This window comes from Sinohyriopsis cumingii, chromosome 1 (assembly GCF_028554795.1).
Source record: "Sinohyriopsis cumingii isolate HCF-2022 chromosome 1, ASM2855479v2, whole genome shotgun sequence".
In the NCBI taxonomy this organism is placed as follows: domain Eukaryota; kingdom Metazoa; phylum Mollusca; class Bivalvia; order Unionida; family Unionidae; genus Sinohyriopsis; species Sinohyriopsis cumingii.
Genome location: NC_142961.1, coordinates 58,168,069 through 58,187,717, shown reverse-complemented (window position 1 = coordinate 58,187,717; position 19,649 = coordinate 58,168,069). Strand labels below are relative to the sequence as shown.

The window sequence follows — 19,649 nt, the reverse complement described above, 5'->3', positions numbered from 1 at the left end:
ACATAAAAGCCTGGGGGATGAGGCTCCTTTTCCTTCCCCCAGGAGTAATTAAAAATCACGCAGTGCGTGAATAAAAAAGTGGTACATGTTCAAAAGAACGAAAACCACTATAATCCAACTAACTAACTAACTAACTAATGTTGTTTTAGGGGGATGTTTTCCTTCACGTCCACGCTTTCACTATAAATTGAAAATCGCTGGGCAGTCTAGCTACCCTGTTCATTCGTAGACAAAACAATGAATACCAGAATTGTGAAACTGCTAGAACTCCAGATGCACCTGGAATATGCCAGGCGCATAGTAAATGAACTGGCCGCGGAGGCCAAAGTAGAAGAGGCAAGGATAAAGAAAGAAGAGGAGGAGAGAAGACAAAAGGAAGAGGAGGAAAAGAAAATAGGAGAGAGGATGGCTTACAAGATACCAGAGACAGAGGATTGGGGTGATGAAGCCAAACATCCTCCCTCTGCGCTCCCAGTCAAACGAGTCAACTGGAAAGATTGGAGTAGAAGATGTGTGTGTGTTGTGCCAGACCTGGAAGGTGCCATCATTAACCAGGTGTCCTGGAGTTCTTGAAAAAAACAGCCCTTTTCAGGGCTACCCAAACCTTTAGAAAAGAAATAGTAATCCATTTGCCAATGTGTGTATGTAGAGTAGTGTGAATATAAACACTGACTCTTTTTTTCTAGTGTGAGTGTATGTGTTTGTGTTTGTAAGCGCTCACGTACGTTTGTGTGGATAGTAGATTATTGGGTTTTGTAAGAGCTTAAGTTGGTTTGTGTGGATAGTAGATTTGGGCTTCATTTTAATGCTTTGCATGTGTGAATAGTAGATTTGGGGTTTGTTTATTGCTGCTTCGCGTATGTGGATAGTAGATAATATGAAATGAGAAAAGATGGGGATGTTTTCCTTCACGTCCGCGCGTTTTAAGTAATGATCTAGGTAATATAATTTTTGGGCTTTAGGGGATGTTTTCCATCACGTCCGCGCTTTAACTATAAGAACCCACAGTATTCGTCGTTCACACCTTTCTACAAAGAATAAAAAGAAGATGGCTTCGAACCAACTTGATAAAATGAAAAAATTGCAAGACGTCCTGGAAAATTTGGGTATGATGGAGCAAATGTTGGTTAACCTAAACGAGGATCACTATTCTTGTAGTCCCCATCGAGTGAAAATGGAGATCAACAATTTAAGAAAAGTAAAGGACATTATCAGTGATCTGTTAAAAGAAATAAAGGAGGAGAAGGAGGATGAAGAGGAAAGGATAAGGATGAGAGCATGGAACGAAAAAATTGAAAAAGAAGAAGAAAATGAGAAGAGGAAGAAAGAAGAGGAGGAGAAGCAGAAAGAAGAGAAAAAGAAGAAAAAGGAGGAAGAAAAGAAAGAAAAGAAGAGAAAAAGTGTAGGAGAGAAAATAAGAAGCTGGTGGAGAAATGGAAGAAATTAAAAGAAGAAGAAAACCAAAGGCCCTTTTCAGGGCCACTCCAATCTCTCGAAAAGAGATAGACTTTCAATTGCCTACCCCATTTTTTTTAATTTAAAAAAAATTTAAAAAATCCCATGTTAAATTCCCCTTGTCCCTAGACAGTCCCACCATTTATTCCCATGTTAAATTCCCATTGTCGCTCAACAGTCCCACGATTTATTCCCCATGTTAAATTCCCATTGTCGCTCAACAGTCCCACGATTTATTCCCCATGTTAAATTCCCATTGTCGCCAGGGTACAAACATTTTTCTCTAATGTTAAATTTTCCACTGTCGCCAGGGTACAACCCCCCTAGTTTAACATTAAAGTCCCCTTGTCGCTAGGGTATCCCTATTCACTACTTGCAGCTGATATTTATTTGCTCCGGGTACAGCGCCCCCACTGTAAACAGTGGCGCAAACAATCAACGACAATCTACCACCGGTCGTTCCTCAATCACCTACAGCAGCAAGCAACGACAGCGTGCTAGTCTACGGTGCAGCCTCCCTGACGAGTTAGAGGTCTCGATTTATCCTTCTCGACCTGGAATGTCCATTTTGCCTCATTCTCTAATTGAGTTCTTTAATTCGTAGACCTAATGGACTGTCCAGCCTTCCTGCTGCTGGATACGATGGACAACCGAAAAAGAAGAACAAGAATAAAAACAAGAAGAAGAATGACGTTAATATCGAAAATGAATTTCATTTTATTACTGCTTGTCTGCATGGGGAATTACGAAGAAAATATTTACAAACCTTTGTACATAGCAATAATCTAACCCGTATGATAGTATAATTTGTATCATATTAATTCTGCATAGCATAATGAAGCAATCTCCAGTACAATCCGTTCTGTTTGGAAAATGTTTACAATTTTATATTATTAATTCTATATAACTTATATGATATCATAAAACATTTCTTCCTGCTGTCTTTTTCATATTATTATATTTTTTTCTTCTAGTTTTGCAACATCTCTATTTTTCTTCGTCTTCACAATCATCTGTCCTCGACGGTCTCTACCGAACTCCGCGCGTGTTTATCAAAGAGATTGCAGCATTAAACTTAATGGATGGTTAATGACATCATCGTCGCCGTCGTCGTCATTATTATCATCATCATCATCATCATCACTAACCGGATTATATTTATTTATTTATTTATTTATTTATTTATTTATTTTGTTAAATTTGAATCGTCCTAGGTATCCTGGTCCGGAACCATAACTTACCGCGCCCATCAAGACTGGACTGCCAGTATGTACTGAAAATATAGATTGTTAGTTAACCAATCTAGATCGAAGTTTCCTTTCGCCAAGGTCAAGTTATAAAGGTAACGATATGCACGTTTTAAAGCTGTAATATCTAATTTCATATATTTCTTATTCCGAAGTGCAAAATTCTAGTTGGTTAGCATTCCTAGTGAAAATCGGCAAGTTTAGGGAAATTATTTTTCAGCAGTAACTAGATTATCCATTGTGAGTTTATAGCATCCGACACCCACCCCACACCCACTTAAGTAAATTTTAAAAAAAGATAGTTGTATAAACTCATCCAATTAGCACTTGGTAGGTACCGTCGGGAAATATTTGTTGTTTTTTCCCCGTACATACGTTAAAATTGATCAGATTTGTATCTGGTTTATAGCATGTTGCATGTTACTTTTGCGTGCCATGTATACAGTAGAATAGTCTCATTATATATCCCTGTTTGTTTGTAACCCCTACCGATTTCAATAATGAAAACGTTTTATGTGATAAAAAGTGCACATAACTAAGTCAACTGAATCATTGATTTATAATTTCTAACCTGTCTGTGACCAGAATGCCACCAATACTACCATCCCCTTCACCTTTCATGCTTAACGGACTTTTCATACTAACACGGAGCCATATTGCTTACACTAGCGGTTAGTTTATTTCCATCCAACAACATAATGACATAGTTCATCATATTCGGTAACTGCCAGATAATTCCGTAAATTACCAGAACATTGAGAGTTTGGAATATCCCTTGGCCTTTGCACACATGAACATAAAATTTAAACAGCTTGTTAAATAAACGTGAAAGGCAAATTTTTGTTGTTGTCATTTTATTCAACATTGTAAATATCAGAAGCAGACGACATATGTATGTGTCATGCACACACCCCTTTGCTGAAAATGAACTTGTCCAGGAACTGGAAATTGATCTCAAGCATGTCCATCTATTATATTGAAAACTTTCGTTAAGCATGAAATGCGCAGATGATGACAGTGTTAGGGCCACTCTACTCACAGTCTGGTTAGAAATTATAAATCAATGAATGAATCAGCTAAGTTCCTTGCACTTTTTATCACATTAAAGGTTTCCATTATTGAAATTGGTAGGGGGGTACAAACAGATGGGATGTATAGTCAGACTATAGTAGTCTGACTATACATCCCCGTTTGTTTCTACCCCGTTACCGATTTCAATAACGAAAACACTTTATGTGATAAAAAGTGCACAGAACTAAGTCAATTGAATCATTGATTTATAATTTCTAACCTATGACCAGAATGGTATTAATGCTGGCATCCCCTGCACCTTTCACGCTTAACATACTTTTCATACTAACATGGCGCCATATTGCGTACACTATGGGCTACTTTATTTCCATCAGACAACATAATGACGTAGCTCATCCTATTTGGTAACGGCCGGATAATTCCGTAAATTACCATAATGCTTAGAGTTTGGAATTTAGCCCTTTGCACACATAAACATAGAAATTAAACCACTTGTAAAATCAACCTGAAAGGCAAATTTTTTGTTTTCATTCTTTTCCTTTGTTTGATTCAACATTGAAAATATCAGAAGCAGATGACATGTATGTACATTGGTAGTTGTGCACACACCCCTTTGCTGAAAATGGACTTATCAAGGAACTGGAAATGGAGCTCGAGCATGTCTGTCTATTATATTGAAAACCTCCATTAAGCATGAAACTCACAGATTATGACAGTGTTAAGGTCACTCTACTCACAGTCAGGTTAGAAATTATAAATTAATTTTTGAATTGACTAAGTTCCTTGCACTTTTTATCACATTAAAGGTTTCCATTATTAAAATCTAGGGGGGTACAAACAGACGGGTTGGTATAGTCAGACTATAGTAGTCCTAAAAACATAACTATACTTTGTCAAGTCCTACAATGTAAGACACATCACCCGATATTTTTGTTCTGGGGGATTGATGTCGCCTAACAGTGTAAAGAAAGTCAAATTTTCAGAAATATCACACACGACTGGCAACCTATAAAGACGCTTTTCTACAAAGTATGGTCCTACAATGTAAGACATAGCACATGTTGTTTTTGTTTTTGTGCTATGTCTTCCTATCCAAATAACAGCCTTGTATATCCTGTTCTGATGTCGGTTGACATCAGAATGAGTAGTCAAAGTTTCCGGAATATCTCACACACTTGACTGCCTATATTGACACTCTTCCGCTAATTTATGTGTAATTAATATACTTACTGTGCTATCTTTATCCTGGCAGAATGAATATATGACACTAGCAAATGGATGCATTTTCATGTTCCATTGACATACATTTGTATTTGTTGCAATGTGATGGTAGTCGAGGTATGCCGAAGTATGTTTAACTTTGTTCATGTTGTAGATATGTTTCTTGAACAAAACAAATGTTGCTTTACAGTTCCAATAGGCATAATATATTCATATTCATTTTGTTAAAGAATAATATTTCAACTTAACCCGATTTCGGCATTCCTGGCTTTCATCACTTTCCAGCTAACTGAAATGTAGGCCAACAAATCTTGAAAACAGGTCCATTTCTTTTGTGAGAATTTGAATTTATTAGAGAAAAGACATCAGGGTAAGTAAAGTCTGACAAAAACATAACTTTACTTTGTAGAAAAACGTCGTTATTGGTTGCCTGTTGTGTGTGATATTCCTGAAAAATTGACTTTTGTTACACTTAGTCGACATCAAACCATGCTACACATCACCATTAGTTAGGCAGTAAGACCCATCACCCTCAGAGCAAAAATATCCAGTGATGTGTCTTACGTTGTAGGTCTATACAATGTATAGTTATAATGATTTTGTCTGATTTGGAGATACTTGCATCTCCATGACAACGAAGAACAAGCTGCAAGTCCTCAGCCAGAGTGAAGACCAGATAAATTAAAGAAAATTAGATGGTGCGTGGAATATTTAAACCAGAGATTTTCATTAAATTTAGTACCCAAAACAAATGCAACTATTGATGAATGCATGATAAAATTCAAATGAAGACTGTCTTTTAGACAGTATATCCCAGCAAAGCCAACAAAATGTGATGTGAAAATATGGAATATGGCCGACAGCTCAACTGGATACATGCACAGATTGCAGGTATACACTGGCAAAGATGGGCAAGAAAAGGGGCTGGCTTACAGAGTAGTAATGAATCTCTGCTCATACATGTTTGGAAAAAATCTGACAGTCTATTTTGACAACTTTTACACAAGCACAGATTTATTGATAGATATGCATACTAGAGGGGGTGATGGCCCGTGGAACGGTCTGTAACAACAGGAAGGGTTTGCCAACAGAGTTGCTGCCAAGACAGCTGAAACTGAAGAAACATGAATACAAAGTCACACAGAAGGATGTGTTTGACAAGATACAAAAGCTGTTTGTGTCTTGTCAAATTTTCACATGGCTTGGTAAACAGACATTCTAGTATGGCTGTTCAGCAACAGGTTGAAGTTCCCAAAATGCTATCAGATTACCAACAAAACATGAAGGGAGTAGATCTCTGACCAGATGGTTGGGTACTATCTTCATCACTGGTCAAATAAATGGTGGCATTAAATTTTCTTTTACCTAATGGAAACTTCGGCATACAGTGCATATGTGATTGTACAAGACACAAATCCAAAGAAAGTCAAAAGTATGTGGCCAACATTTCAGACCTATCTGGAGGACTTAGTTGCATTTCTGGTTGGTAACACTAGAGCTGGAAAGGCTGCAGCACGCATTCTAGAATCTATCAGAGGAAGTGTGCAGCATGCCATTGGAAAAATGTTTGACAGAAATGAATGTTTACTGGCCGCTCAACCTGGAGAGAGAAGAGGGGTGACAAAATTTGGTTGCATGGAATGCAGTGTCCCTATTCATACTAATTGCCAGGGAAAACATATTACTAGGTGTCTAAATGCTTAAAAGCTGATGTTTAGACAACAGCTGATGTAGAAATGGTAGTTGTAAAAATGAAGTATGTTTTTGCAATGTGATGTGGACATTTTTATTCACCATTAAAGTAATATTGTTATTGCTGACAAAGTGATGATGTGGACTTAAAAGTTTGGACCAAAATTGTCCTGATTAATTACCTTTATTTAAAAAATCAGTAAATCTTGAGGTGAGCAGTATGGCTAACCTGGACCTTAGGAAAACTTTAATAACAAAATCAGTACCAGAAAATCATATTGCTTCAATACCGTTCTGGTGGCCTAGTGGTTAGAGCAGGAAGCCATGGGTTTGAACCCTAGGTGAGTCATACAAAAGACTTGTAAAAATGATACTTACAACTACCTCGCTAGGCACTCAACATTAATAGGTTAGTTAACTACTTTTTCAAAATTCAAACTGTCGTGGAGTACCAGGTAGATAAATCTACAATGTTGAAAAAGTATTTTAAAAAATTGAACAAAAACACCCAGACAGTAAATTAACCGAAAAGTACAGCATAGTGTGCCACAGAAAATAGCTTGCTAGAAATCTTCACAGTGGTGCTGATGGTGCTCTTCACAGCAGTAACCATGTACCTGGTGAAGCTATTCAGATCTGTCAGTTATTATCTCTGACCCCAATAACAGAAACCAAGCAAGATCTGTATTTCAGGGATTAAGAAATACAAGTAAAGCAAAAAAGAATTATAACAAAGGCTTATTATTTTTGTGCCATGTTCAGAAAAATAAAGCAGATATAAGCCACAGTTTTAGCACTTTTTTATGGACCTAAACAATGTGACAATTGCAGTTTTGTGCAGTCATTGATCTTAAAATATGCTGGGTTGTTTTATATAGAAAAACAGTCTCTTGAGTTCAGTCATCAGTTAATGTGTTGACACATTAGCAGTGGTAATGTATGTGGGCTGCTTATATTTAATATCTATCCCCTCGTCTCCTCTCCCCCTTTTTTTTGCATATGTAAAGTGGTATTTAGCCATGTAAACTTATCTGGGGCACCCAGAGATGAAATTCTGCAATAAAATTCTCTTTTATCCATAGCCAATGCTGTTTACTTTCCCTGTCCATTGCATACAGCCCTTTCATCATTTTAAAATATATTTTTCTCCAGTATTACATGACAATTGTGATAAAGCTGGATGACTGCCATGTGAATTGTATAACCAGATTTATACCCAGGATGCACACAGTAACAATGGATATGTCATGCTCCTGGTATGGTATAGGGCCAGTATAGGTGTCATGGTATTGATTCAACTCCCATTGTAAACCTAAAGGAACACCATTAAATTAAAAATTCATTGCAGTGCTTGAATAAATATATTTCAGACATGGTGCTATGGTGAGTGGCTTCGAAAAAAATCACTTGATTGACTCAGAATCAGTTTGTCTGAAAGGGCCATATCTTTTAATACTATTTGATGGCGTTGAAACTGCTATACTTTTTTTAATAAAAATGCTTCAGTGGACCATCTTTCTGCATGTATTTCCTCAGAAATAGTAAGCTTAGGAAATGAATTGTGTGACCCTGTCTGCTTAAATTGGGATTTTATTTCGTTAACAGCAGTGATGAAAACCAGTACTCGGTATGAAATTAATTTAAAGTAGGTCTTGCATTTTAGGGACTGGCATGTTTGTTTTGTGGGAAAGAAGGGCCTGAGAGTTTCATTTTTTTATAAATTTTTTCTGGCCCACTCCCTTCAAACAGATTGAAAACAATATTCTTACTCTGATTTGCACAAAAAATAAAGAACTAATTGTGTCAGTCATATTGGTTGAGAATAGAAATTACATTGATAAAATATCCTGGCTGGAAAGAAAATCAAGCAGATGCACACACACACACACACACACCCCAGTTAAATGGTTTGTTTCTTCCCCTTATACCTATGTTATTCTATGTTATTGTTCATGAAACTAAACCTTCTGTCATATTTTGCTATAGAGGGACTTGAGAAAACATTCCAACAATTTCTGGATGTTCAGCTGTGAAATTCTGAAAAAATGTCTTCTTGTAATCTTCAGACTGATGTAGTCATCCTTTTCTGTAGGGAAGACACAGATGAAGAAATTTGATAATGTTTCTATATTTTCCAGTGCATACCCTCTTCATCACAAAGATTTGACTTTAATCCAGAGAGAAGTATTCGTACCATTTAATTTCAGTAGAAATGAATAGGATAGTGTCTGCATTTACATGGTGAAGTGCCATTTTAAAATTCCAAACATCTGAAAGAATTTGATAATTTTCACACAGATTTTAGCAACAGAGTTTTTATTTAGATAAGGCTTGGTCTACAAATTGTAGAGTGAGTCATTTAAACCTCTGATGTGTTCCATACACTCATGAGGCATTTGGTCTTGATTTCAATCAGTTTCCAAGCTTGCATGTTAACATGGGTTGCCAGAAGTTGAGACCCATTTCAAGTTTGGCCCTGAGATATTTTGACCCTTTTCCGGTTTGGGCCCAACCAATAACAGGGTGCCTCATTCAGTGAGAATACATTTAATTTCTTTTACTTATTTCTGCTTTTAGAAAAAAAATATAATTTGAATATACATATGCTGATTTATTTTGATTGAGCCTTTTTATTTTATTTATTATTTTTCTACTATCACTTAAGGGAATAAATAATGCTAGAGATTATCTTCTGGCATTTTCCGTTACAATTTTGTTCCTAAGATAAAATTTGAGTCATACAGCAGTCAGATAGGTTACTATTTTCTATTCACAAAGTATAAACATGTAGATGTTAAATTGAATGCTGCTCAAATAGCATAGTCACTGACTTTTTACAATGGCATTTGGTTGGCATCATTCGCAGCATCATTCTTCCAGGATAATTTTACACCACTCACAGTCAGATTCAAATTGAATTTACAAAGTTACAGGATTCCAGAAACTGAAAGTCAAAATTACCGAAAACAATATTTTTCCAAATCAGCAAAACTATTGTCTTCAACCACACACCAAAAGTTTTTGAAACTGGAGAAATGTGACACTCAAATGTAACTTTGGTGATATTAGTATTTTGTTAACATAATTTACATTTTTAAAATCATTTTTTAAGCGAGAAGCAATTATTCAGTAATATGAAAGGATTTGTGATAAATTATTGTTGTATTTCAGATGGCTTCAAGAGTTGTTAAACCTCAGCTTAGAGGGCTTCTCTCCAGTCAGATTAAGAAGGATTTTCTTCAAGCTGTAGCATTCACTACTGTAACTTGTCTTGCATGGAGATATTTAGTCCAAGTCCCAAGGAAGAATAAAGTTCAAGAATATTACAAGTATGTTAATTCCTTTCCAGCTTGTCTTAGCATCCTTTCATGTTGCCCTCTTCTAAAATCAAGGATGGGAAAAAAATCCATTTGATAACTAAAAACAAGTAAATTTTGTTTCTTTTTCTTAGATTTTTGTATTTAATATGATTTTTTAAATCCATTTTTTTTATAGCTAACTTGTACAATGTACAAGAGCTATTATGCTATTTTCTCCACATTGTCCATAATCAGTTTAACCCCTGTGTTTTATTTTCCTGCCTTTAGCTTTAGGCATGATATCTTAACAGAACTGAGGGTGTTCTGTGCATCATTATGATCCACCCCAGGCGACTTTTCTAACATTGTTGAGGTTTATGTCTACAGGTCAGGGTTTTATCTATGCACATCCCAATAAATTAGCCACTCGAGCTTTTATTTGGGATGGCAAGAATTTGACTACAAGATGCCCTGGTATCTATCTTTTGTCTTGCCTTTATTGACCAATAATAAACTCTTTGTATCCTGTTTCAAAATGCAACTAAACCATCAGAGCGAGTTAATTATGCCTACTAATTGATGTGCAGTGCCCATAAAGACAATAGTGCCAACTTGAATGTCATTTCCCATCAGGTTAGCGTGCCATGATAACATTGTGTGGACACTAGCAAATGAATACCCAAGTCTAAGGTGCTAGTCATTAATTTAGATGTATCTTTAAAAACTGGCTGTTAAATTACATTTATTCCCAATCAGCCTATCTATTGCAACTAGTATTGAAATGAATCGCTGCCAGAGTCTTGCTAAAAGGTCATGCATACTAAACCACTCCATTCCATTGGAAATTGTAGAGTTTGCCTTTGAAATGTAATTAGGCCAAATAAAAAAAATTGGTTCTGGTTACAGAAAGATACAAATTAAAGTAGGAAGATAGGTCAGTACAAAAATTTAGTTCTGCTTTTAGGGCTTGGCAGATTTCAATGAAGGATTAGAAGAAAATAATTATCATTCACATCCTCAATTTAACTCTGATACTGGTAATTACAATCTGCAGGAAGAGTACTGTGAATGGTACATTATTATATGTATAATTGTCCTATGTGTAGAAATTAGCAAGGAATGGTTGTCTACGGAGATTGGTAACCAGTGGGTTTCAGTGGCCTGAAACTTTTGTCAGGGTATGTAGTCTTCATTATCATAGTTGCGTTCCAATTTTAATTTTTTTTTTCTCTTGAAATCCCCCACCCCAAAATTGTAGGTGCAGCAGAAAAAATAGGCAGGTAAACAAAATTACATATACTTTTTTATTTAGCCTTATCAAAATATCAGCTGGCTTCTTTGATTGTTAGCTTGACAATTTATCGATGAATGTTCCCTTTCATGAAAATGGAAATGGCCTGTGGTAAGTGTTCCTGTTTGACCAGATGAAAAATCACAGAAGTTTTACATTCTGTGTCTCAAAACTTCACACTTGGCTATTAAAAGATGTGTGAACTGTGATATCATATTGAAAAGGAAGAATTTCTCCACATTTAACTGACATGCAGATGACAGTGTACTTTGAATACTATTAAGAAATTGAGAGCTAGGTGTGAAACTGCAATTGTTTTTAGATACAAACTTTATCACTTGTTGGTAGATGGCAGCAAAACAAATATGGCTCCAAGCCATGTTTGTGCATCTAGTTTTTGAAACTTTTTTCTGAATAAGATCACTATTGATAGCTTTGGTACAACAATACATAAACAAGATTGCAAAGTTATGCTTTTAATATTTGACTACACTACTTATACTAACATTGTGCATTGATTAGCTAGTTTTTGATTTGCTATTTTCGTATTGTCACAAAAATGAGTGATGTATGTAAACAACCATGACCTTAAATTGCATTCTCCTATATGTATGTGATGTATATAACATGGTGTATTCTATGATCAGAGATCTTGCATGGATTTTTAAACTAGGAGTCCAGGAGTCCCACCAGCAAAAGATGCAGTCCCTTCCCAGAAAACTATTCAAATTATAAGAACTATTGGTTGCTATTGAGTTTGATTTCTACATTCTTTATAACACTGTCCATCAGAGTGAGTCATGCCAAGGAAGGTCTTATTCAAAGCATATTTCTTACACTTGGCTATTGTCCCATCCAAACTATCAGTTCTAGCAACTTTAACACTCCTGAATCTCATTACAGTCTCCATCAGTTTGCCGTTGAACAGCAAAATACTCATTCAAGTCTAAGTCTAAGAGGCGCCATAGCAGACAAAAGCTGGTCTGATGAGGAAGTTGCAGTTTAAATTTTGATGTTGTATGTCGAGAAATCCAGTATTACGTGTTGGATCAAATTTCACGTCCTTGATGTTCCTATTTCTTGATCGAGATTTAAATTTTATATGTTGAATTGTACAGTGATGGTTTAAAGTTTTATTTCCTATGTCGACTATTTACAGTGTGTATTTTGAATTACATAGTGGTGGTTGAAATTTCAATATCATATGTCGAGAATCCCTAATGCACACAATGAATGTAACTGTGATGAAAGTTACATTTCATATGGCAAATATTTAGATTTCATCTGTTGAATTTCACAGCAGTGAGAAGCTGCCAACTTGTTTAAAAAAATAATGTGGTCCATTCACGAGAGCAACCTTTAGTGAAGAAATTCGTAGTAAATCTCAACTTGTGAATGTTATCTTTCAAACTGTAAATTCATGAAATGTAATAGTACCTCATAATTGAATACACAAATAATGTATCTTAATATTCTATATTATTTTGAATTGTTAAAGTGGACATTGTGTAATGTTACTTTTAACACAACACATCATTTCATCATATAAAAATAAGAATTCTGACAAGCGCAATAAAATGTCCAACAACAGCTGTGTAATTCAACAGATACAGTCTAAAAACTTAACATCCGAAATGGAACTTTCAGCACAATCAATGTTGATTCAACATTTTAAATTGAAACTCTTGACATGACATTAAAATGTCAACAACCACCGTATAATTCAGAAGATACAATATAAAAACACGACATTGGACATTGAATTTTCAACTAGCGCTGTGTAATTCAAAATAAGAAATCTAAATACTCAGCATATAAAATGGAACTTTCAACATAAACAATTTGAATCATTTCATAAGTTAGGAATTCTTGATGCATGACACTGAAATTTCAACCACCGCCGTGTAATTCAAACGACTCAAACATTTAACTATTACTGTTTAATTCAACAGATACAATCTAAAATTTTGACCTAGAAAATGGAACTTTAAGGACAAACATTTTTGATACAACACCAGCAATTGGAATTCTGAACATATGACATTACAATTTCAACGGCAACGTTCTGATTGGACCATCTTTTGCCCGCTACAGCGCCTCATACAAAGTCTCAACATGTCTTGATTCTGAGGTCATGTGCACTGCTTATTCTGCTACACTCAGAAATGAACACAATAATGAAAGCTAAAGTTGGTTTTTTTTATGTAGTTATCAATGACCACATGTACATCTCTGGGTCTTTCTTCCTCTGAATTCAAGCACTGTAACTATCAGTACATTTTTTCACCAGCTGCAGGTCAAAGCCTTTGATCTTGCAGCCCAGCTATTGCAGCATCTTCTTTTGATGTACTTGTATAATGGTGACATGTCGGTGGGGGGGGGGGTGCTTTCAGCCACTAAATTCTCTCATTGTAAATGTCAGCACAGCTAATTGATCAACGCTTTTCATACACAGCATGTGGCTCAAGCACGACTGGCAAGCCTTTGAATTTTGCCACCCACTTATTACATGTGTACAGAGGACTCCCACCTAATTGATTTTCTGCATCCCCCAAACAAAATAGCAGCCATATACGTGTGATTAAGCATTTATGAGACCTCTGATGATGAACAGTTGTGTTTGTGCCAGTGATTTCTTCCATGCTGTGGTAAAACAGGGTCTGGTCTAGAATGCATTATTGTGTGTTTGTGCCAGTGATGTCTACCATACTGTGTTAAAACAAGATGTGTTCTTGGATGCATGATTGCATGTTTGTGCATGTGTCTTCTACCATGCTTTGTTAGAATGTGGCGTATTCTAGGATGCATGATCGTGCTGATTTCTAACCAGTTGTGCTGGATAATTAGTGTGCAGAAATCACATTTTATTTTCAAAATCTGCCTTTGATTCTCCTTTAAATCCCTCCTTTAGTTAAAAAAAAAAAAAATTAAATTTATTCAGATGGATGGAATATTCACACACACACACACATTTTCAGCTTTAGACATTCATAAATCTAAAATATAAAGTCTTGTTGTTCCAGGAATTTGGATGTTGAAGCAGACTTTGAGCGGAAAGTGAGAGCAGGAATTTTCCAGTGTGTCAGTCCTGATGGAAAGATCAAGTCAGCAAAAGACTATTAGGTAAAGTTACTGGAAGGTCCAGTTATCCTGAATAGTCTAGGCATAAACGAAAATTGTAGAAAGACATAGCATAGAGTTTTCATTGATCTGAAGATTCAGACAGTCAGCTTGATATATTTCATCAGAAAACAAAAGATTCTCTCATACAAATCATAAAGCAATAAAACTGGAAATTTTAGTTTCCTTCACAAGAAAACTGACTTAAGACACTTAACTGGTTCTCAGTTATTTTCTTGTCCAGATTTTCCCTTGAATCATTTTTTTTAAAAACATTTGCTGACAGTTTTCTAATACTCCTCTGAATTATGTCCTTCTTGTCAAGGAATTTTCTGAGTTGGACATGAAATATATTCCTGCGCTTCATATTTCTTAGTGTTTTTTAGCATTGAGAGATAGCTTTATATTTTGACAGGAACTAAAATGTATTAACTGCCCTTAAATATTCTCCTAAAAACAACTTTTGCTATGCAGTTAGTAATAATTAAACAAAATTAAAATACAATACTCATACTCAAGTATTTCTGCCTAAATCATTTATTGTTTGATCTATCCATTTATCTCGCATCCAACAAAGGTCAGTTGAGTTTTGTTGAAACACTTTAGAGCCACCACAGATCACCTTTGGTCACTTTATTGCTTATAACACTTCTTATAATATCCTGCATTTGGCAATAAACTCTCCAGATTATAACAGCAAGGTAATCAGTTAACAACTTGTTGTGTACACGTGAACCTTTATTATCTGAGTATACTGATTTAACATTTCCGGTCCCCATGAGACTGTTTCCCACCAGTTTCTGTTGTGCGGGGATAGAATTCACATAGACACAAAAAAATTGTAATATAATAATAATAATAATAATAATAATAATAATAATTAAAATAATAACAGTAATAATTTGTAAAAGAGGGGTAGATTAAAACTTAAATACTGTATCTGCTGTAGATTGCCTTTAAACATTGTTTTGTTTCTACCACTAGAAAAATCACATACGTTGATGGGCAGTAATCAAATAAATTATAATTTGGTCAAAAGTTGATCTGATCAAGTCATAATTTACTTCCCGGCCAAATCATACCAAAGACTTACAAAAATGGTACTAACAGCTGCCTCGCTTGGCGCTCAGCATTAAGAGGTTAGTGTTAGGACTGGTCAGCCTGGTGTCAGGATAATGTGACTGGGTGAGACATCATGCTACATGTCTGCGGCATGATGCCCCAATGCTAGATATCACTATTAACTGTCAACTGCAGACATCGTAGCGATATGACTGAATAATTGTTAAAGCTACGTTAAAAATCCAAATCACACACACACACATAGATTTACTTGGGGCCCAGGGGGGTCATCTCAAAGCTTTACATTATCACAAGTCTGTATCCTTAACTGATATTATCTCACCATGTCCACTGATATGTTGCAATTGGGATGTTACATGTGTGATAATATGCATATTATTATAACTGTCTTACTCATCTAATTCTTAATGTATTTTTGTTAAAACCAAAAATCAGTCTTGCTGTCCAGTAATCATGAAACTCCTAGAGGACTTACTAGTCTGCACTGGGAACAGTATTTTTACCTTCTCATGTTTTTACTGGAATATGTTTTATCTCACAGTGATCCTAATATGAGGGTGGATCAAAAAGTTCTAGAACAAATGTTATACCTTCTAAACGAAGTAATCAATTGTCATAAAAATTTACCTGTCTGTCTTTGCACCATCAGTTTTAAGTTTGTGTCATTTTTTCTTTATCTTGGCAACGTAAGTGGCAGATAAATTTGTTTGTTTTTTTAAACAAAGAGTGATTGTTAAATTTTATGTAAAATTAGGAGTATCCATTTCACAGATAAAAGCAGTCTTGGGCCTAAATTACTTGATAAATCTGAAACCAGTATATGGGTGAAACATTTTAGTGATGGAAGGACAACAGTTAAAGATTATATTGTATAAGATATGTGGCTTTTCTGCACTTGAATGGTTTGTTATGGGGAAAGTATTATTAAAGATGGAACTATGTGATGCAGGCACCAAGTTGCTGTGAATGCTGTCATTGTAGTTATACACATCTTCAGGACATGGGTCTGAAGATGGAGAAGTGCATTAAGTCAAAAGGAATTATTTTGAGAAGGACAAGTAAAATTATTGTAAACAGTTAGTAAACTTGGTCTTTATGACATGTTATAAAATGTTTTTGATCATTCATTGAATACTAGTATTGCATCAATTCTCAAAGAAGTATGTGCTTGGTGAAGTATCCCAAGTTGATCTGAGTACAGGAAAAATTGATACCAGAGCTGATGAACTGTAAACCATGGAAACGACTCCTCTGTGGCAGATCACAAAGTTTAAGGAGAAACCTGACATTAATATGCAATGTAGACAACTAAAAGTCTCTTGCATACACATACATCCAGTCAGATAAATGTTTTGATATGCTTTTCTAATTCATCTAAATTCAGCATCCTCTAATGTCTTAATCTGGGTAATATGGTATTTTGGACATGTGAAAATAGCATCAGAATAGTGACGAAAGCTGATGTCAGGCTGTGATAAGTGAGGTTTAATTAGGAAGATTGACCTATATTAAGGACTGTGGCTTAAATAAATGATAATGGTCCACATTATATATTCCCATGTAAAAAGAAAAGCAGACATTATTGTGATGTATCTTTAGCTAGGTTGATCCAGGATTTGAATTACTTAGGTTCTCCAGAGATATGTGTAAGAGTTATTTCTCTTTGTTTATACATGAAATAATGTGATTGCAGGATTCCATCGGATTTTTAAAGAATTGTACTAAAAAGTCAACAAAACGTGGAAAATGTATATTTACAGTTACTCCCCTTTCTAATCTTGCTTTGCTAAACCTCAGCTATCTTTAGAACTATCTCCATTTTTGCATCTGGAGGCTATCCTGAAATAGTTGTTATTAGTGTCAATAGAATTCAAATTGTACTAATTCATCTTGCAAGCAGTTTAGGATATTTCTTTCATTCTAAAATTTACAAGTATGACAGCTATTTACTCTAGATTTTATTGCTGAGAGTCCATTAAGAGATTTAATGCTATTACTATAACACTTCAAAAGAGATGGTGAACCCCAAACAGATTTTTACACATAGCTGTAAGGCATTCTCCGTATAGGGTCAAGAAAGAACCACCATTTTGTAACACTTCTTACCAGTCAACGTGGATAAAGGTCTGGAATATTTGATTCCATGGCAAGGGAATGCAGGTGCACCTTTTGTGTGGGTTGGTCCAGGCTTCTACTTATGTTCACCACAGAGGGTACTTGCAGAGTTACGTCCCTTTGAGTACTCATGCATTAATTAACTTCAGTGGCATTAGGTTTAAAATTGCATCTCAATGTAAATGCTTATATGCATCTTAGATGAAAATTACAGGTGCAAAAGCATTAAAAGAATTTACTTCCATTAAATTTTGATCTTAAGAAGGCCATTCTAGCATTATGGTGCACTTCCATTCCACTTTTATAATACCTGATTGCATTTTACAGCAGCATGTAGACAGGACAGTAAAAAGCAGCAGTTGTCTCCAGTTTTGTTGAATGTAAATGTTGAATTACATGAAACTCTAAGTATCCACAGCCTTTTATACAAAATTTAAGTATTTATATGCAGTAATCATGTCTAATATTGGCCATAGTTCTTCTATGTATTTGATAACGTGACCTCTGGCATATTAAAACCTTTTGGTTGTTTTGAATCTCAGTCCATATATAACTATCACAGTAAGATATGTTTAGAGTGCCCACCTCAGATGCGGGTGGTCATGGGCTCGAACCCCTGACCAAAGTCATACCAAAGGTGCTCAGCATTAATAGGTTAGTGTTAAGACTGGTCGGCCTGGTGTCAGGATAATGTGACTGGGTGGGACATATGCTACATGTCTGCAGCATGATGCCCCGGTGCTAGACATCACTATAAACTGCCACATGGTAGACATCGTAGTGATATGATTTGTTAAAACTTCATTTTAAAAAAATCACACACACATACGGTAAGATATGGGCTTAATCAGAGTTATGTCCCCATTTTGTTTAGAATAAAGGCAAGTATAGTATGTTTAGATTCAACTTAGAGAAATTATATGGTAAAATGATCGACAGTAAAAGAGCAAAATTTGAACCCCAAATTAAAATGAATTTCAATATTTTCCTACAAATTAGTGATATGTGACTAATTATTGTGTATCTATATCAAGAGATTAAAAACGAATATTGGTAAAACAAAATTGGCTTATAGATCCAGATAATGAACTGTTCTTATTAATCATGTATTGTTGTTCTACATTTCGTTTATTTTCTTTCAGGTTTTTATTATATGAAATGGTGTGAAAGTCCAGCTTCTGAGCAGAAGATTTATATTGAATGTGAACTTTAAATTTTGTGCATTAAAATTGTGAATTACTACTAGTGATGTTTGGCTTTTATTTATTTTGTGTCTTGTATGGATAATTTATAAGCTTGAAGAAAGTAATAGTTATTCAAAGAAAAAAGTAATTTTAATTGTTAGCTGGCCTTCTTAAAACTGATAGCATCCTCTTGTCAGAGTGTTTAAGTTAATGCTTCATTATGTTACTTTTGTTGACTGGCTCTCCATCCATTTTGTCCTTCAACATTCTCATTGTTTTATGTGGAAATTGGCTGAAAGTATAAGTGGCACCAAACTTGGAGACACATTTGATGACAAAAGCAATCTTATATAAAGACAAAACAGTAGGCAGATGTTTTAATTGACAAGTATAGTGCTTGGTGTCCATTGCTGCTTTAGCCTGTGATTGAACCAATTTATGCTTCAACTTAAAGCGATGTTATTTAGTCAGATTAACTTCATTGTGTTTTATCTACAGTGCTAGATTACTGGAATCCATTGAAAATTGTGATTCATACATGTATCTATTGTTGCACATTCCGTGATGTCGTGATGAGTTGAAAGATATCAAGAATGTAATTGCTAACAATTTCAACATTGAATTTCCTTAATTTCAAATAATCATACTTTTAACTCCAGAGGTCTCTTTTATCTTCTTTATCTTTTTTTATATTACACCCATATAGTCCTCCCAGCATTGTTCCCAATACTCCTTTCAGCAAGGAACCTAATAACATGGGCAATATAACTCTGTGTTGTACCAAAATCTTTTTCTTTTGACAAACGTGTATTTTCTTTTGAACCATTTGGCGAAGAACGTGTCGAGGCTTGGATAAGCATTCTTTCTGATGTTTAAACAAAGGTATCATGCCTTTCAAGACATTCAGGCA

General features: G+C 35.2%; 1 protein-coding gene across 1 annotated transcript; it reads left to right on the top strand.

The window, feature by feature from the left end:
- Positions 1 to 2,672: 2,672 nt before the first annotated feature.
- Positions 2,673 to 18,797, top strand: LOC149806932 (cytochrome c oxidase subunit 6C-like). Its single transcript, XM_089959892.1, has 4 exons — positions 2,673 to 2,797; positions 9,819 to 9,976; positions 14,261 to 14,360; positions 18,698 to 18,797. Exons 2-3 carry the CDS (start codon positions 9,819 to 9,821, stop codon positions 14,358 to 14,360), a joined length of 258 nt encoding a protein of 85 aa, XP_089816018.1. The 5' UTR covers positions 2,673 to 2,797; the 3' UTR covers positions 18,698 to 18,797.
- The last annotated feature ends 852 nt before the right edge of the window (positions 18,798 to 19,649 follow it).